At 39.1% G+C, this 21,117-nt stretch overlaps 1 protein-coding gene across 2 annotated transcripts in view; it reads right to left on the bottom strand.

Annotated features, from left to right (window-relative positions):
• The window catches only part of ILDR1 (immunoglobulin like domain containing receptor 1), a 66,915-nt gene extending 46,230 nt beyond the window's left edge, over window positions 1-20,685 (bottom strand). For both annotated transcript variants that reach the window (XM_007493774.3, XM_007493773.3), the window contains exon 1: window positions 20,398-20,685. In XM_007493774.3, coding sequence (XP_007493836.1) covers window positions 20,398-20,455 — 58 coding nt within the window. In that variant the 5' untranslated portion in view covers window positions 20,456-20,685. The remainder of the gene's footprint in view (window positions 1-20,397) is intronic.
• Window positions 20,686-21,117: the final 432 nt, after the last annotated feature.

Raw genomic sequence — 21,117 nt, forward strand, 5'->3', positions numbered from 1 at the left:
CATTCTTTTTCGGTTGTATTTAAATCTTTATGACCCTGCTTGAGGTGTTCTTGGCAAAGATACTGGATTGATTAGCATTTCCTTCTCTGACTCATTTTATAGATGAAGAAACTGAGACAAACAGGAGGAAGTGACTCGCACAAGGTAACATAGCTAGTAACTATATGAGGCTAGATTTGAACTCAGGAAGATGAACCTTCCTGACTCTGGGACTGGTGCTCTATCCACTATACCACCTAGCCGCCCTTCCCAAACATTTGGCACTAAGATATAATTGATTCTTGTTGGAGAATATGTCAGGGGGTCACTGAAAAGGTCCTGGCTGCCTAGGCAGCAGTAGCCTCATTATTAGCTAAAATTAAATTGAAGGTAGATTTTGTTCTATTTGCCCTGAGCACATTCTGGAGTTTCTTACCATGGGAACAAAAAGTATTAGTTATAGCTCTGCATGCGAGGATTCATGGATGAAACTATGACTATTCAGTTTGGAGAAGAGGAAACTTGGGAAGTGAGGAAATGGAGGATTTTAAGCAAATTCTGGATAACCACTTATAGAACCTGATATAGAGAATTCTTGCTCCAATACAGATACTGGAAGAGATGGCCACTCAAGTCCTTTCCAAGTTTGAACTTCTGTGATTCTTAGGGAAGAATGAATACCAAGGGAACCGTGCTTTTGGAAAATCATATATGTCTCCATTCCATTTCTGTCTGTTTATCTTCTGGCTCTTTTTTCCCTCCCTACCCTCTATTCCTCCTCACCTCCATCTTCTTCCCCACCATGCATTCCTCTGGTTTTCCAAAACTCCACACAATAGTATCCCTTCTACCTTTGCTCTAAATGACCCCTCCCCACAACCCAAACTCCCATTATCTTAGTACAGAACCTCTCATTTGCTGAGATCACATTCTAAAGGTTTCAGAAAAAGGAAATTTCCTTAAACAATTCTGCTAGGAAACTGTAAGAGAGAAAAGGAAGAAAAGCAAGCTTGGGAATATACCCATCTGCCCATCCTTTTCCATCTTTCTCTGCCTTCCTCCCAAAATAAAAAAGGGGACAAAAAGGCTGAACTGGAGGGAGATAAACGCAACTCCTTGAGGACAGGGATAATTATTGCTTTTGCATTTGTGTCTCCTGCACTTGGCACCACATTTATGGTTTAGTAAGTCTTTTTAAAAATGCTTTTTTATTCTTTTTTTTTTACCTTGATAAATAGTTGTCCATTGAGAGGAGTCATCTTTAGATTGATCACAGAGCCAGGGTACCACACCATGAGAGTAGAAGTCAACCCAGAACTCTAGGATCTCAAACAGGGGCAGCCTGGAGAATTAGAACCTACTCAGGTGGAAGACCATTTATGGGGTAGAGTTAAGTGACTTGCCCAGGGTCACACAATGAGTAGTTGAGGCTAGATTTGAACTCAAGTCTTTCTGGCTTCAGATTCAGCACTCTATCCACTGACCTTCTAGCTGCCCGTGATTGAATGAATAATGAATGAAAAAATTGTGGTGCCAGAGATCTTTTGTGGCTACAAAGCACTGAGTAACTTAAGTAAACAAACAAACAAATAAATATATATAATTTGTCAATTATATATAAATTTCTATAAATCAGCATAACCATAAACACATGGCAAAGTGGAGTTATGGTACACCCAGAAGAAATGATGTATCTAATGGAGATGATATAGCTAATGGAGAACAAAGAGGCAATCCCCTACAGAGGGCAGCATAAAGGGAAATATTGTTACTTCTATTAAAAAACAACAACAAAAAACACACACCTGGAAAAGATCTTGCTTGGAACTGATATGGGCACCTCTGGTCATGCCTGTACCCCGAAATATGGTATGAATAGAATATGGATGGGGCCTTTCTGAAACAGTGGTCAGATGGCACCATTACCAATCAGAACAACCATTTCCCATCTCCTTATCCCAACAGACACCCAATAAAAGGTGGACCTCTTCCAACTCTACCTACTCACCTACCTACCTACCTACCTACCTACCTACCTACCTACCTACCTACCTACCTAATTAATTACCAACCTACCCTCACAGGCTTATACTCCAATAGCAAAGTTCTTCAGGCAGCAACCTGGTGCTTAAGCATTAATAATTTATAGTGTACTGCAAGTGGGGCTAATGACCCAAGGGGACCTTTTGTTTTTAAGAGGAGCTAAAGAGGTCTTGAATGTAAATGAAACAGCCTAGTAGTAGAAAGGATTTGGAAGGAGATAGTCAGGCACCAATCCCCTCTCTCCCCCCTTCAGGCAGGGTTCATAAAATCAAAGAAGCTTGCTTTATTAGTACAAAACAAATAATCCTGACCTTCTCCCACTCTTGGCAAACAGAACTCAGAAGCAGGCAGAAAGCATGGCCTAGAATGGTCTAATAAACTAGACCAAGGAGATTTGTGTTCCAATCCCAGCTCTGGCTGCAATGCTTGCTGGGTGTGTAGCCTGGGAAGAGTCACTTAACCTCTTTCTAGGGTTGTTGCCTCATCTGTAAAAGGGATATCTGCAATTCCTACATAGCAGAATTATGGTGAGGAAAACACTTTGTCAACTCACACACATACCCACCTACCTAGGTGGCTAGAGGGCTGTGCCTGGGGTCAGGAAGATCTGGTTCAAATTCAGCATCAGATACTCACTAGCTGTGTGGCCCAGAGCAAGTCATTTAATCCTGTTTGCCTCAGTTTCCTCATCTGTAGAAGGAGCTGGAGAAGGAAACCACTTCAGTATCTTTGTCAAGAAAACCCCAAATGGAGTCGTGAGTGGCCCAGAGCAAGTCATTTAATCCTGTTTGCCTCAGTTTCCTCATCTGTAGAAGGAGCTGGAGAAGGAAACCACTCCAGTATCTTTGTCAAGAAAACCCCAAATGGAGTCGTGATGAGTTGAACACAACTGAAATGACTGAACAACATGTAAAATTGCTGGAATTGTGTATGTAAATATAAAACAGTTATAAGTATTATTGAGCTAAAGAGGGACTTTGATGGCATAGATTTCAGCCCTATTATTTTATAGATGTGGAAACTCAGGCAGAGTGAGCCCTTCAATGTCTTGCAATACAATATATGGTGGGAGAAGTAAAACTATAATCCTGAGTTCCAATTCAGTGCTCTTGGTGTTCAATTAAAAATAAAGAAAAATGGCTTCTGCCTTAGAACCAATACATAGTATTGTATAAAAAATAAAGAATAAAGAAATATGGAATAAAGAAAATAAAAATAAAGGGAAATGGGATGACTTACAATTAGGGAGATTATATAGTTGAATCAGATTACTTGAGAGAGTGAGAAGAGGTCAAGTTAAAATGGTCTGGCTTCCAGCTGACTCATTTGGAGAAGCCTGAGGGCATAGTATAACTAGTTTCATGAATCAAACCAGTGTGTGAAAGAATATTTTCTGCTCTTTCAGGGGCATGGGGATTTTTGAAAATGGCAGAACAGATTAGATGGTGTTTTCAGAACTAGAAGAGGGAAAGGTGCAGACCTGGGGCAGGGACAAGTGGGAAGTGGGGAGCAGAATTGGGAAAAGGGCTGAAAGTAGGCAGTGGAATGAATGGAGTACTAACTTGAGCAGGAACTAAAAGGAACATGTTGGATTAAATGCTTTCCAGGATCCCTTCTATGGCGCTTTTTTTTTTTAAAGTGACTTGCCCAAGGTCACACAGCTGGGAAGTATCTGAGGCCAGATTTGAACCTAGGACCTCCCATCTCTAGGTCTGGCTCTCAATCCACTGAGCTACCCAGCTGCCCCTGGTATATGGCTTTTATTTTTTGTTTTTGATTTTTTTTGTTTTTGTTTTATATATCATTTCCAAAATAAGATTAGAAGCTCCTTGAGAGCAGGGAGTATTCTCTTGCTTTTCTTTTGATGTATGTAGTATATATAGTTTCTTGCACTTAGCAGGTGCTTAACAAATATTTAGTATTTGGTGAGTTTGTCAATGAAAGTACTTGAAAGAATATATTGCCACGTATAACCCAGTGGAACTGCTTGTCAGCTTTGGGAGGAGGAGGAAAGGGTGGGGGAATCATAATTCATGTAACCATGGAAAAAATATCCTAAAAAATTTTATTTTAATTAAAAAAGTATATTGCACTTTGTATTCCCATAATACCCAGGGTTGTCATATCTGAGGTCTTGACTACTGTTATACAGGTGAAAATAGGGGGAAAAAAATAAACATTCATTTAATTATCAAATTAATTTAAACTTGTTGTAGTTATTCCAATCATTTTGAGTTGTGTTTGACTCTTAATGACCCCATTTTGGGTTTTCTTGGCAGAGATACTGGAGTGGTTTGCCATTTCCTTCTCCAGGTCATTTTTCAGATGAGGAAACTGAGGCAAACAGGGAGAAGTGACTTGCCTAGGATCATAAGCTAGTAAATGTCTATGTGTAAATAGAATTCACTCCCCAGGGCTCATCTGACCCAGCTCCTCTTACTCAGCCTCCCATTTGCACGCTTATGCTATGTGAACACTGCTACAGGTGCATAGGGGGAGGGGAGGGACAGAGGATAAAAGTTTTGGTGTGGCACTGCCCCCTCTCTCTATTTCATGTAACTGGGCTGGGGAGCCTGGCTGAGAATCCACACAGTGGTCAATTAGACTAGATTAGACTTTAATCTGCTTCCTCTATCTTAAGTGATTATTAATGAAACTCTATGGAAAATAAAAACCTGGAGTTAGTGATTTAAATTTAAATTTTACGTGTCTGAGGACAGATTTGAACACTGGAAGATAAATCTTCCTGACTCCAGGACTGGCATTCTATCCACAGCACCACCTATCTGCCTGAAACAGAAATTTAAATGAGATTAAATTGAATTAATGTATTTGTTAACTATTTAACAACATTGCTAAAAATTAATGTTAACAAATATTTGTTAATAAATTTGTAAGAAAATTAATATATTTGCTAACAAAATAATTTAACAAATTATTATTTGTTAACAGTTAATTTAATTGAAAAAAAATTAATGATGTTTATGAGGGCTCCAAGTATCTCATTTTAGTCTAAACCAATATTCCTGACTCCAGGCTGAGAGTTCTATCACTGTGACACTTAGTTATGACCTTTTGAATGGAGGTTAGTCATTAGTTTGTTAACAAACAAGAGAACTTTCCAGGTTGGGAGAGAAAGGAAGGAAGTGAGGAAATGACATGAACATTTGGTTCAACATGGCTACAGAACCTAACAGGCCTGAAGGGAAGTTCCTAGCTAATGTCTCCAATCCGTTGCTTCCATTTTCTTTCTGATTTTATGCCAAGATGGAATTTCACATTTTATTCCTTCTTCTCTTTCCTCTTAAAATGAGGATTTCAGAAAGAAGTTACTCATTTCTGGATGTTATAGAGGTCATACAAACTGGAAATACAAGGAGGTTCAAGAAGGGAGAGTTTAGATAAATAATTCACAGGTAATAAAAGATCAGCAAACTGTGAGACCTTGGCCAAATCTCCTGCTCTTTTTTTGTGGGACTCTTTTATTTCCTCATCTATGAAATAAAGAATTTGAGAGTATTTTCCAAGGACCCTTCTGGATCTAACCTATGGTCACTGAAATCTTTACCTCTGTGCCTTTTCCTCTCCCTGAAGCCTTAGATTCCAAGAGGAAGAAACTATATTAGGGAATCATTCACTGAATTAAAAAATATGAACTACCCATAGTCTAATGCTATCTGCCCAACACATCCTAAATAACACTTATATAAAAATCCTTTTCTCCATCCAAAATTGTAAATTTTGATAAAAATTTACAGGTAAAAAAAAATAGGGGGAAAATTTGGGGGAACTTGTTGGGGGAGGGTAGACTTATTTTTTGACCAGAATTATGATTTCATCAGCAAATGATGGAGACTTTACCAATGTAGATAAGCATATAACAGCTAGTCTGTGTAAGAGGCAGGTTTTGAACCTAGATCTTTAAACACTCTACTATATTATCTCAAGTATGGAAAGATATTCACACACAAAAAATATAGCAACTTCATATTTGTAATATATAGAGGTATCCTTTCCATATCTCCCAGATTCGGGATGTGGTACCTCTTTGATTTGGATAATCCACATAAAGTTTTCCTTTCATATTCTTTTCACTAACTTTTTGTTTACTTTAATTAAAAAAATTTGTATATTTATGATATAAAAAGATAATGTCATCTACAACTTCTGCAAAACTCCCCCTCCCCCAAAATCCCCATTTAATTTTTTCTGCTAAACTGAGACATATCAAAATCACAATAGGGAAAGAACCCTATCCATATCCAGAGGAAAAACTGTGGGAGAAGAAACACAAAAGAAAAACAGTTGCTTAATTACATGGGTTGAGGGGACATGATTGGGGATGTAGACACTAAAGGAACATCCTAGTGCAAACAACAACATGGAAATAAGTTCTGATCAAGGACACAAGTAATAACCAGTGGAATTGAACGTTGGCTATGGGAAGGGTGGAGTAGGGGAGGGAAAGAATATAATTCTTGTAACCAAGGAATAATGTTCTAAATTGACTCAATAAAATTTTTTTAAAAATCACAATGTGGAATGGATACTTGTATATATATATTTGTGGGAAAATGACTAACAAATACATATATACTTATTTTTCTTTTTAATACAGACAGTCCTTGATTTTCATTAGTCTGACCTGATTTTATAGATGAGGAAACTGAGGCCTAGAAATATTAAGTGTTAGTATAAAAATACACTAGATTTGGAGCCAGCAAACTTGGATTTGAATTCTAATTTTGTATCTTCTGACAATTAATTTTTCTTCTCCAGGATTTGTTTTTCATCTATAAATTTAACAGGTGGTCCCAAAGAGATCAAAAGGAAGAGGAAAAGGACCCAGGTGTCCAAAAATATTTATAGCAGCTTTCTTTATTATAAAGAACTGGAAGTTATTATAGATATAGATTGCACATATACACACACATAAAAAATAACTTGAATCAAAAGGAGTGTCTGACAATTGGAGAATAGCTGAAAAAAATGTGGTATATGAACATAATAGAATATTCTTGTTTCATAAGAAAGGGTGAAAGGCATAGTTTCAGAAAAACCTGGGAAATTTGGTATGAATTAATAGAGTAAAGTGAGCAGAAGGGGAAGAACAATTAACAAAAAGATTGAAAAGACAACTTGGAAGGCTTTAAAAATGAAAAGCAACCGAGTATTAGAAATTCATAGTTTTGTATAAAACCCTCTTGGAAGTGTTCATTTAGGTTGATATTTATTAAGTTTAGAATTTTTTTTAATGGGTTCAAAAAAGACTTAAGAACTGATGAAAATAGTGACCAACCACAATTCCAGAGTACTAAGGATGAAGTAGGGTTACACTTTTCTTGACAGAAAGGGCATGGATTCAAGTTACAGAATGAGCCATGTTTTCAGAGAGAGTCAATGTAGGGATTTGTTTTGCTTGATATGCACATTAGTTATAAAGATTCTGGTTTTCTTCTTTTCCTCAAATGTAGAGGGGTAGAGGGGGGAGAGTAGGAAAGGAGAGCTAGTGAGAGATGGGAGCAGGGCAGGAAGGAGAGAATGTGGAGGAGAAGAGAGAGAAAGAAGGAGGGGGGGAAAGGAGAAAAGAGAGAAAGGGGATGGAGGGAAAGAAAGAGAGTCAGAGGGGGGAGGGGAGAAGGGAAAGGGAAAAGTGAAAGGGAAATAGAAAGGGAAAAGAGAAAGGGAAAGGACAGAAAATAAAAGGAACATGTTGGATTAAATGCTTTCCAGGATCCCTTCTACAATCCTATACCTAAACTTTCCCTTTCGAGGTCAGGACTAGAACCTAGTTTCCCTTGCTTATAGGATTTGAGAGCTAAAAGATACATGTCCAAAATGGAGCTCATTATCTATCTCCCTCACCCTGCCCATCCCTCTTCATTTCCTTTAACAGCCCTACCATCCTGCAGGCATCCCACATCCCATCATCTCAGGGCGATCCATAATTCTTCCTTCTCCCTTTCTAATCAGTTGCCAGATGTTGGTGTTTCTACCTTCATGATGCATGGGGGTCCTCTTCTCCATTCAGAGAGCCATCACTTTAGGTGAAGTCCTCCTAACCTCTTACCTGCACTGCTCTAGCAGCCTTCTAATTAGTCTTCTTGCCCCACTCTACCTATTTCCACTAAATTGCTCTCTGTGCTCCAGCCAAATGGGCTGTCTTGCTGTTCCTCACACATTCCCCCTCTTTAAATCTCTGTATTTGCTACCAACCCCCCCCCCTCCAACCTTGAAACATACTCCCTCCTTCCCTCCCCCCTCTAGAATCCCGTAACTCCTTTAAAGCACAGTCCAGCTTCCATTGTCAATGTGAAGCCTTTCCTGGTCCCCTCCTCCCAGCTACTAGAGTTCTTCCCCCTTCAAATCACCAAGGATTTTTCTGGTCCTTCTTCTATATGTACATATTATCTCCTCCAGTTGCATAGGAGGGCAGGGACAGTAGCATTTTTGTTTTTGTATCCCCAGTGCCCAGCACATAGTTGGCACTTAATAAATGCTTACTGATTGATTTGCCCAAAGTCACTGTAACGATTTTTTCTTTTGCTTTTGGAAGGTTTATTGAAATAAATGATCTCTGCCTACACGTTTACTCTTCCATCCTTTCCCCAATTGCCTTTAAATCAACTAAAAATCTGCCATTAAAAAAAGAAAAACACCACAAAACATTAACTTTGCCAATAATTCTAGATAATACTGAATTCTTTCCAAAAGGATTGTAGTAAGGCTATATTTAGTTGTGTTTTTTTTTTAATTACTATAAAGGGACAAACTCAAATGTGTAACCTATGATTGTGTTTCAGATCTTTAACATTCAATGTGTAACGGATTTGAAAAGGAGAACCAGACCTACTCCAAAAGGAGGTGGACTAAATTTCTTACCTGTTTTAAGTGTAATTAAAATAACTGGAGCAAAGTTACCAAAATGAAGGGTTAAGACACCAAAGTTTTCTTTATTTCTTCAATAAAGGCTTACGATAAAGATGTCTCATTTACTAGACCTACGTCTTTTGCCACTCCAAGGCCAGGATTTAAACCTGGCTCCAAATCTAGTGATTTCCCCTGTACACAATGAAGGGAAGGGAAGAGATTATACAAACTCAACCCTTTATATTCGAGTTGCTCAGTTATACCCCACTCTTTGTGACCCCATTTGGAGTTTTCTTGGTAAAGCTACTGGAATGGTTTGCCATTTTCCTTCTTCAGCTCATTTTACAGAGGAGAAACTGAGGGAAAGGAGGCTAAAAGATTTTCCCAAGATCACGCAGCTGGTGTCTGGGGCCAGGTTAGAATTCAGGAATGTCAGTCTTTCTGACTCCAGGCACAATGCTATATCCACTTTGCCACCTACCAACCTTGAACCATACATAGTTTATCTCTAATCTAGATAATTTAGCAGGTATATTTGCCATTAGCAATAATAATATTATTATAGATAACAATGTCAACAGTTCCTTATGCAGATATTTGAATCAAAAGGTAGAGAAGGAAGGACCTAATCTCCTGAGGTTTGAATTACACACTAAGGAATCTGATCACATAATCCTTTACTTCCTTGGGTTCCCACATACAAGTTAAAGGAATACTCAGATATACTTCTAGCTTACTAAGTCAGTCAGAGCTATGCCTAGATATTTCTTCGATCTGGTCTTTTGGGGAGCCTTTGTCTCATTCCCTTTCCTTTTCCCCATCACCTACTCATCCATGTTCAGGAGAGTGGAAAGAACTAGCAAAGCCACTAATATAACCCAGAAATGAATGTGTCTTTGGTAGCAACAGGAGTGAGGGGAAGCAGAACTTGGGACTCAGAAAGCCTGGTTTCAAGTACCAGTTTTGTTGTTATTAAAGGTCTGACTGTAGTTTCCTTGTCTGAAAAATGAGGACCACTAAAAACAAAATGAGTGTGTTGGATGAAATGATCTCTAGCATCCCTTCTTTGGTCCTTTGCCTAAACTTTCCTTTGCAAGGTCAAAACTAGAACCTAGGGTCGTACTTATGGGGTTCGAGGGCTAAAAGATACCTTAGAAATTATCTAATCCAATTAATCCTATCTATATGTTGTTTATACATATTATTTTCATGGTCTCCCCCATTAGACTGGAAGCTCCTTGAGGTGCTTTTCCCTTTTCTTTGTATTTCTAGCACATGGTAGGCTCAATACAGACTGATCTTGCCACTACTCTATTCAGTAAATTTCAATGGTTTCCTATTAACTCCAGACCAAGTCATAAAGCTTTTTAGCATTTAAAGCTGTTCACAAACTAGCCCCTTCTCACCTTTCTAATCCTATTAAACTTTATTCCTCTCCACAAACTCTGTGATTGAGCCTTACTGGTCTATTGACTCTTCCTTGTCCCTGAGATTCTACCTCTAGTCTCAGTGCCTTTAACTCAAAGATCTGCCAGGCCTGGAATCCTCTGCTCACTCCCTTCTACCTCTTACACTTCCCTGCCTTCCTCAGCTCAGATTTTACCTTCAGTAGGCTTTTCCTGGTCCACCCCATCCATCCCCACCCCCAGCTGCTAGAGCTTTCCTTTCAAATTATTTATTTCTATTTTTCCATTAGAATATTTTCTAATATTCCATTAGAATGTAAGCTCCCACCATAACAAAGTTCATTTGGAAGAACAAAGGGTCAAGGATATCCAGGGAAATAATGAAAAAAAAATACAAAGGAAGGGGGCCTTGCAGTCCCAGATCTCAAACTATATTACAAAGCAGTGGTCATCAAAACAATTTGGTACTGGCTAAGAGACAGAAAGAACGATCAGTGGAATAGACTGGGGGCAAGCGACCTCAGCAAGACAGTATATAATAAACCCAAAGAACCCAGCTTTTGGGACAAAAATCCACTATTTGATAAACACTGCTGGGAAAATTGGAAGACAGTATGGGAGAGACTAGGAATAGATCAACACCTCACACCCTACACCAAGATAAATTCAAAATGGGTGAATGACTTGAACATAAAGAAGGAAACTATAAGTAAATTAGGTGAACACAGAATAGTATGCATGTCAGATCTTTGGGAAGGGAAAGATTTTAAAACCAAGCAAGACATAGAATCACAAAATGTAAAATAAATAACTTTGATTACATCAAATTAAAAAGTTTTTGTACAAACAAAACCAATGTAACCAAAATTCGAAGGGAAGCAACAAAATGGGAAACAAGCTTCATAGAAACCTCTGACAAAGGTTTAATTACTCAAATTTACAAAGAGCTAAATCAATTGTACATAAAATCAAGCCATTCTCCAATTGATAAATGGGCAAGGGACATGAACAGGCAGTTCTCAGCCAAAGAAATCAAAACTATTAACAAGCACATGAAGAAGTGCTCTAAATCTCTTATAATCAGAGAGATGCAAATCAAAACAACTCTGAGGTATCACCTCACACCTAGCAGATTGGCCAACATGACAGTTATGGAAAGTAATGAATACTGGAGGGGATGTGGCAAAGTAGGGACATTAATGCATTGCTGGTGGAGTTGTGAACTGATCCAACCATTCTGGAGGGCAATTTGGAACTATGCCCAAAGGGCGATAAAAGACTGTCTGCCCTTTGACCCAGCCATAGCACTGCTGGGTTTGTACCCCAAAGAGATAAAAAGGAAAAAGACTTGTACAAGAATATTCATAGCTGCACTATTTGTGGTGGCCAAAAATTGGAAAATGAGGGGATGCCCTTCAATTGGGGAATGGCTGAGCAAATTGTGGTATATGTTGGTGATGGAATACTATTGTGCTCAAAGGAATAATAAAGTGGAGGAATTCCATGGAGTCTGGAACAACCTCCAGAATGTAAGCTTCCAGAGGGCAGGGATTAGTTTTGCCAGTAACAGAATCCTCCCTCACTTAGCTCAGGATACTAAGGTAAATACTTAATAAATATTTACTGGAGGGGGCAGCTGGGTAGCTCAGTGGATTAAGAGCCAGGCCTAGAGATGGGAGGTCCTAGGTTCAAATCTGGCCTCAGACACTTTCCAGCTGTGTGACCCTGGGCAAGTCACTTGACTCCCACTGCCTAGCCCTTACCCCTCTTCTGCCTTGGAGCCAATACACAGTATTGATTCCAAGATGGAAGATAAGGGTTAAAAAGAAATAATAAAAAATAAATCTTCACTGATGACTCATTGTTAGTTAAATGAAAGGATGCATATAAAGTATTATATAAATGTTAGTATAATGATCATGATGGTGAAATTAATAGCTTCCAATCAGAAGGAACATCCAACAGTAAAAAGGGCAGGTGCTTGGTTGTGTTTGTGTCTAGGACTATGGGTTTATGGCCTCTTGGACCTAGAGCTGGAAGGGTCCTCTGAGGCCATCTAGCACAGCCCCCACAGGACAGAAGAGGCTCTGGAAGCCATAGGAAGCCCAAGACATTCCAAAGGAAGAAACTCCTATTAAAACAGATCAGCAACTTAAGACAGTCTAAGATAGTCCTAGAGAATTCCCTAGAGCCACTGAGAGGGGAAGTCATTTGCCCAGGGTCACACAGCCAGTCTATGTCAGAAGCAGCCTCGTCTGCTCTCAGTCCGCCATGCAACATTGTTAATTCCATCTAAATTTCAATTATTTCAAATTTAAAGAATGTCTTAAGATAGATTTTCTCCTATGAGAGATAGAGAAGAAATTAGAATAAATTCATTTTTTTCATGGAATATGAGCTTAATATTGTATGTGTGTGTCTATAAACCTTTACCTTCCATCTTAAAAATCCATACTGTGTATTTGGTCCAAGGCAGAAGAGCTGTAAGGGCTAGGAAATGAGGATTAAGTGACCTGACCAGGGTAAAAAACTAGGAAGTGTTTGAGGCCAGATTTGAACCCAGGACTTCCCACCTCTAGGCCCGATTCTCAGTCCACTGAGTTGTTTAGTTGCCTTTTACATCGCATATTTTGGGAAACCGCAGGGCCAGCTCTGTGGCCACAGCTTCACCCCAGCAGTGGCAGGTAGGCCCTGCCTAGGGAAGCTGCTAGCTCAGATGGAACGGTTTTAGGTTGCTACCCATAGAACTGTTCTCCTCCAATGGTTTCTTTGCACTTCTTTTGAGAAAGCATTAAGGAAATGTTTTTGCAGCAGCTGCCCAGGAAGTGGGTAGAAGGAGAGTTTCCATCCAGGATAACAACATTAAGAAATAAGAATACGGCATCCAGGCTAAGAAAGGGGAGAGGAGGGGGGGGCCCAAGCGCTCCCCTCCAGTTCTGCCCCCTGTGAGCTGGCCACCTTACCATGGACTGCCGGGCAGGTGGTAGGGAAATGTGAAAAAATGTGTCAAGCACAGTGGAGCAGGGGAGAGGAATGGCTCCCCAGAGTCCCTCTGCCTTTCTAGTAACAAACTGGGGGTTGGAGGGGTGGCTGAATGCCCGCAGAGAGTACTTTGCGTGTCATCTTTGGCACTGGTGCCATAGATCTGTCATCACTGGACTAGAGTATATATTTGAAGTACCAATATAGCATATTAAACTGTGACTTGAAAAAGAAGTTTTATTTATCTCCTTTAAAGTAGCTAGCTTGAAAATTAATTAAATTAATTACAAATTTGATGAAGCAAAAAATAAGAGTATTTAAAAAAACAAAACTTTAAAAATTTTCAGCTCACTTTACCTCATTTCCTTCTTCTTCTTTTTTTTTGGATCCTGGCCAGATTATTTTTTTCTCTTAAGGGAAAAAGCTAGGGATAATATTTGCATTACTATATATTACAGGTGGTTGAATCAAATGAATAATGTGAGAATGCTCTGTATCAATAGCTTTAAACCATTATACAAATGTGAGTTATAAGGTATTTATGGGTATCAGTTAAGTGCCAGCACTGCCATGGTATAAGGGGATGTGTTATTGGTCAATGACAGTATAGCAAAACCTTTCCTACATAGAAACTTTGAAAGAAGGAATCATAGGTAAAATCTTTAACTTAAAAAAAATCGTTATATTTTGTTATTCTGAACTTGAAAGAAAAACAGTAAGCATGAATGTTTTCATATATCAAAAAGAACAGAAAAAGAGGACTGTATGTTTTTAAAATTTATAATAAATTCAATATACTAGTTTCAAAGTTGTCCTACTTCTCTCTTTCTCCCTAAACTTCCTAATGTTTTTGTTAAAAATGTTTCAATGGCTCTTTTCCTGTCTTTTCTTTTGTGGGGGGAGTGAGAATGCTATTACTTCTCTTTCCCCCAACTCTTCAACTTTTAAAAATTTTACCATCTGCATCCAAATCTTTTAAAAATGTATTACAGATATGCTCACAATCCAAAATAATATATATTGCAATAATTTTGACTCAAAATGACAGAATCATCATAAATATCAGTTACTATCCAGGACTCCTCTGGTAGTAATGCCCCAAGAGGATGGGTTTGAAGTGCTATATTTTCTTTTGGACGTGTATTTGAAGTTTTTAAATTTTAAAATATTATTTCTCTCTCTTCCTCTGATGTCAACCATTTCTTATTGCTAACTGTACTTAAAAACGAAATGATTATGAACATGATGTGTCTAAGTAAGGTCTGAGGAACTCTCCTGTAAGAAGAATACATGAGCTTTGGTGTGAGGTCTTTTGTGACATATTTTGGCTGTTCAGGAATCTTTTTTTTGGACTCAGATACCACGATAAGTTTGGTCTTTATTTTGTTGCTCAGAAAAAGTCACTGAAAGTTTCTGAAAAGAGGGGTGATATCATCAGAGTACTGCCTTTTGGCACTACTTTGGGAAGACCAACTGAGCAATGGTGGGTAGAATGTCAGGTCATTAAGGACAAGAACTTTTGCATAAAGATCCTAGATCTAGAGAATTAAGAACCGCATATCTAAAACTCAAAAGTATTTCAAAGGCTTTCCAGTCCAGAGAAATTCAATGAATCTGAACTAGCATCAGGGGTCGGAGTTGAAACCAGGTCTTCTCACTCCATAACCATTGCCATTTCCTCTCTCTTTTTTTTTTTGATCTTTATAACCTCGATGTCTAGCATATTTCTTTGTACATAATAGCTATTTAATAAACATTTGCTTAATTGAATTGTTGGGGAGAGGGAAAAGAAGAGGAAGAGAGAGACAAGAGAGAACTCAGTGATCTGTAAGAAAAAGAATCAGCAGGTAGGTGGCACTGTATGCCGGTCTGAAGTCGAGAAGACCTGAATTCAAATTTGACCTCAGCTATTTGCTAGCTGTGTGACCTTTGGCAAGTACCTGGCCCTATTTGCCCCCATTTCCATTTCCTCATCTATAAAATGAGCTGGAGAAGAAAATGGCAAATCACTTCAGTATCTGCCAAGAAAACCCTAAATAGGATCACAAATACTTGGACACAACTGAAATGACTAAACAACAACAAAGTAACCAATTAAATATGGGAAATGAAGTCAAAGGGTTTTTTTTTCCCCTGACTTTCTGATTTCCGAGACAGTTTTCAAGGGAAGAAATGTGAACTATCAACAAATATATCACTAATAATTTGAGAAATGCAAATGAAACGAATTCCACATTCTTTTCTGTCTCACATTCTCCAAATTCTCCAAAATCTGTCTCACATCCATCAGATTATCAAAAATGACAGAAATAGATAACTATAAGATTGGATGTGTTATGAAGGAAAAGACCCAATAACATAATTGTTAGTAGAGTTGTGAATCTGGAATTCACAATCATATATTAGTCATTTTGGACAGTAATAAGGAACTCTGTCCCAAAAGCCAAGAAACTAAACAGACCTATACCTATATGAGAACAAAAAAAGGGGGAAAAGATGTATATGCATAAAAATATTTATACTATTTTTTTGTAGTGGTAACTAGGTAGGATATTTATTAGCTGTGTGCCAGTCTCTTACTCTCTGTCTTCCTCAGTTTTTTCACCTGTAAAATGTAGATAATAATTGTACCTATTTCCCAGGGTTGTGAGGATAAAATGAGATGATATTTGTAAAGTGTTGGTACCTGGCACATAGTAGGCACTTCATAAATTCTTATTCTCTACTCCATCTCCACTTTCAAACTAAAAACTAAGGGTGCTCATTAATTGAGGAATGGATGAATAAATTACAGCATAAGAATATAATGGGCTATTGTTGTGCCTGAGAAATAATGAAGGGATGGTTTCTGAGAAATCTGGGAAGATTTTTATGACTTGTTTCGTAATGAAGTGAGCAGAACTAAGAGAACACTGTATACAACAGTATTGTAAAGATAACTTTCAAAGTCTTAAGAATTCTGATCAATGCAATGATTAACCATGATTCTAGCCTGCTACCCACCTCCTAAGGAAGAGGTGAAAGACTCAAGAAACAGAATAAGACATACATTTTTGGATGTGACTGAGTAATTTGTTTTGATTGGCTATGTATATTTGTTAAAAGGATTTCATTTCTTTTCTTTTTAACTTGAGGGGGAGTCAGGGAAAAAAATCATAATAGCATTTATAATGGCTTTTTAAAAATTGTAAAGTCTTGGGGGCAGCTGGGTGGATCAGTTGATTGAGAATCAGTCTTAGAGACAGAAGGTCCTAGGTTCAAACTTAGCCTCAGACACTTCCTAGTGGTGTGACCCTGGGCAAGTCATTTAACCCCATGTTCTACCCTTTACCATTCTTCTGCCTTGGAATTGTAAAGGATAATTTTAGGATTTTTAATAAAAATCCAATATTTTTAATAAAATACAGAACCAATACACAGTATTGAATGTAAGACAGAAGGTAAGAGTTTAAAAAAAAATTGCAAAGCCTTTTACTTATTATTTCACTTGATAAAAAACACTGGAAAAAAACCTAGGTGCTCTCTGCGAAACCTCCTTTTTAGTAAAACCAGATTTATAAAAAATACTATTTTAGCCTAAAAACCCTTTTAAGAAAAGTAATTAGAACAAAAACTAAGGCCTTTCTTGGGAAGATGGATTAAAGGTGACAAATCAAACTTATTTCTTGGCTAAATAAGAGCATAACCTCCGCACCTGCCTGAAGTGATTGGTGCTAGGACCCAGGAAAGAAAAACATCCTCTCTACCATTAAAATTAAACCAATCTTGGTACAGATCTCCCATTGATTGCTTTCTGTAGGGAACTTGTCCAGGAGGCAATAACTTCTACAACTACTCTGGAATGTTAAGCCAAACTGCATTTTAAATACTATGATTTTCCAAATTCAAGATTCCTGAAAAAGTTTCCTTGTATGTCGAGACAGAAAGGCACAGGGGAACCATGAATTTGGACAGCTGTTTCCAAAACAGAAATATCTTGGATATCGATTAATGTTAAATGAAATTTTTTTCTATCAGACTTGTCTTTAAAAGGTCTTATTAATTATTTTTCTTTGACATATTATGATCCCTATTTTAGAGATAAGGAAATTGACCCCGTGGGAAGTTAAGTGACAATATAGAAATGTGTTTTACATGATGATAAAAAATGTTATCTCCATCAAAAAAAAAATGGGGTGGACTAGATAGCCCAGGAGGAAACTTCCAGCTCAGGAAGTCTGTGAATTTGTTTGCTTTGTGAGAATTTAACTGGGTCAAGGGGAAGAGTGGGAGGGTTGGATGGTTGTCTATCAAGATCTAATGCCTGCTCTTTGGGGTGGGACTCACCCCAGCACAGGAGGTGTCAAGTGTCCTGGGGGATGGGGGGAGGAAGAAATCTGAATGGAAAGTATGGCAGTCTTACAGTAAACTGAGGCCTGAATGACAGTCAATATTATCCATATTCCCTGGGAACTTCCATGCTTTAATTTAGGTCTAATTTAATCGTAGCTTTGGTCTCTTTTCCTTTGCATTTTTGCTATTGTTGGTTAAGGTCTAAGATTTCACTGACATAAATAACTCTCCGTACTCACAGGCAGCCCAGCCACCTTTCCCTGATGATTTATAGCCTATAAGGAGTGCCTATTGACACTGAAGTATTACTGAAAGGCTTGCCTCTAGAGTAATACAGCCACTATGTTCCAGAGGCAAGATCTGAACTGGGTCAAAGGAGGCAGGCAGCCTGGCATATAGTGGAAAGAGTATTGGCATTGGAGTTAGAGAACAGAAGCAAGTCCTGCCTCTTTGATGCTTGTTGCCCAGTCATACAACCTTGAATCAGATGCTTAGAAATCTTCTGTCTCCTTTTCTTTGTTAAAAGTGAGGGGACTTTTTGTTTATTTGTCTGGTAAAATGAGAGATTCTGAGTAGATGATTTCTAGAAATCCCTTCAAGTGACTCCTGATTCTGAACCTAGACTGTGCTATTTGGTATTACACGTTCTTTTCCTTGTACCTAGGACTTGTCAAACTCACAATGCTAGGGAATTGGGATAATTTAGTGTGGTGGATGGAGTGATGGTCCTGGAGTTATTTAGACCTGAGTTCAAATCTTGCCTCAGACACTTACTGGCTGTGTGATTCTAGACAAATTACCCACCTTCTTTCATTTTTCATTTCTCCTGTAGAAATCAGGGGTTGGATTCAGTGATCTCTAGGGTCTCTTCTAGCTCTAAATCTTATGAGCCTATGATGATTTGGGGTAACACTGGAGACCCCTAGGAACCCCAAGAACCTGATCCCCTTTTGTCCTTCTCATGTCTCAATGTGGTCATTTGCTTCAATTTTAATAAGGCTTGATAATTTTGCCTGAGGAGTTTCAATGCTTTATCAAGCTTGTTAAATGGGGTCTTAGCCCTTTTAACATCCATAATATGGTTGCATATGATGGTAATATTGCCAGAAAGTGGCAAGAATAATCTATTTGGATTTCAAGAAACTGAATTCAAGTACCAATTCAGCCACATAATAACTGTATACAGTAAGCATTTCACTTTTCTGAGATTCAGTTTCCAGATCAGAAAGATGGAATGAATATATTTGCACCACCTCTCTCATGGAATTATTGTGAACTCACTTTGTAAACCTGAACATGCTTAAAAAAAACCATATACACAAATCATTGTAGTTACTCATCTCTCTCTCTCTCCCTGCCACACAGGATTTTTACTGTAACAATCTCTGATATTTTCATTGATAACTAGGAGAAAGGGGGAAATGGAATAAGATTCAGAGAGCAGCCATTTCTAAAAAGTAGTAAAAAGATATTTTAAAGGGAAAGAAATAGCATTAAATAACCTCAGGCAGGGGTACATAGGAATAAATCTAAAAAATAGAAAGTAGTTTACTGTATAAGGAGGGGGGGGGTCCCCCATTCTAATTTTAGTTTATGGCTTACTTTAAAGGGTGATAAGATTACTAAAATCGGAGATGACACCGAACAGCTAGGCAATTACCTTTTTTTATACATTTGGAAGTAATTTCCCTATATCCTAGCTGAGCAGATTCAAATTCAGGACCATTGATTCTAGTAGATCATAGTCTTAGAATTGGACAGGACCTTAGCCATCATGGAGTCTGACTCTTTTACAAATAAAGAAACTGAGGCACAGAGAAATTATATGACTTCCAGAGTCATACAATAAAAATCTAAGGAAACATCTGAACTTGGTTCTTCCTGATGTCTAGGGTATTTTCAATGAAAGAGTACATGCATTTATTTAATCATGTACTCCTCTCATTTCCAGACTCAGGAAAGCAGATTAAACTTCCACAAATCTTCAGAAATATGTAAGGATAGATACTTCCCGAGGCAGGTAGTTGACAAGCTATACAGCTGGCTAAATAACTGGCAGGAACTTTGCTGGGAGCTCCCCCAAATCAGTGGAATCACAGGCCCAGTCAAATCCCCTAGCCTAGTAGTTACTACTTATTGTAGTTCATTTGGGGAGAGAAAGGGTGAATGAGAAAACATACCTCCTTCCTCTTGGGAGACAGGTGGGTGGTCTACAGGTGTGCCGGAAGCATCACGTGCAGCCAAGCACAACCAACAAGTTTCTTTTGCTTAACTCTACTTATTATAAAAGAGGAATTGGGGGAGGAGTAATGAGAAAGACTGGCATTGTTTGTTTACTTTTTAAGCAACAGTAATTTTTAAACCGAAAGGTAGGTGTCGTATACAAGAAAAGCCGGAGTGGAAGGGAGGGAGGCATTGAAAAAAAGTCCCAGCGGAGCCTCCAGCCCAGAGTGACCGGAGGACCATTTCTCCCTCCTCCGTAGCTGGAGAGAAGGGCAGCCAGGCCGCCTACCCAAACTCCGGGCTCCTCTCTAAATTGCACCTGTTTCTCCAGGGCCTGAGATAACAGAGAAGGGAAAAACAGGTTCCTTCAAAAGAGAAACTTGATCACATTCCTAACCTGGTGGGACTAGGGCCAACCACATCCACAGCTCTTCGAATTCCCTCCCACCTTCTTTTCTCTCCCTTTTCATCTCCACCCAGGCTGCCCAACCCAGCCAAAGGACAATGGCTCCCTGGGGCCCCTGGCCTGGAAAGACCAGCCCGCTCACCCTCCAGGGCTCACCTGCTGGGAGCCAGGTGAAAAGGAGGAGAAGAGGTGGAGGCGGCTCTGGGCCCATCATGGCCCCTTTTCCGCTTAGGATCTTCCAGGCACAGTTATTTTCTTCATCAGATGCAGCTCCAGGAAAGCTTAATCTTCTTTAGGGCCTTCCAAGCGCTCCCCTTCAGGAGGCGGAGCAAACTTCTGCGGTCCTCCCCAGACCCAGGAGCTTGAGGAGTGTCATCTCTACCTGTAGCACTCTCCCCTCCGCTCACCCTCCCAAACAAAGCTGCGGCCGCTTCCTGCTCCGCCCCTTGCTCTCAGGTGAGCAGGAAGGCTCTCTTTGGTTCCCCTGAGCATAATTTACCTCTCGACTCACCCGGGCTAAACTCGTCCGGGGAGACCCTCTCACTGATGCCTTTTCGCTCACTACTTCCCACATTCCACGGGGAAAAAATGCTTTTCCAGAATGAAATTCCAGAAAGAATGGCTTTTAATCTGATACCTCCTCTGATACCCCCATCTTTTTCTCCATTACCATCTCCCCCCACCCCACCCCGTCTCTCTCTGTTTTTCTATTTCTCTCTTCGTCTCTCTCTCTCCCCAAGTCTTTTTCTGTCTCTCCGTGTTTCTCCCCCAGTCTCCTTTCCGTTTCTCTCTGTATCTCCCCCCCATCCTCTTCTTTGTCTCTCTGACCACCATTCTCTCTGTCTCTATTTCTATGTCCCCCCCTTCCCATCTGTC

This window comes from Monodelphis domestica, chromosome 4, assembly GCF_027887165.1.
Source record: "Monodelphis domestica isolate mMonDom1 chromosome 4, mMonDom1.pri, whole genome shotgun sequence".
Classification (NCBI taxonomy): domain Eukaryota; kingdom Metazoa; phylum Chordata; class Mammalia; order Didelphimorphia; family Didelphidae; genus Monodelphis; species Monodelphis domestica.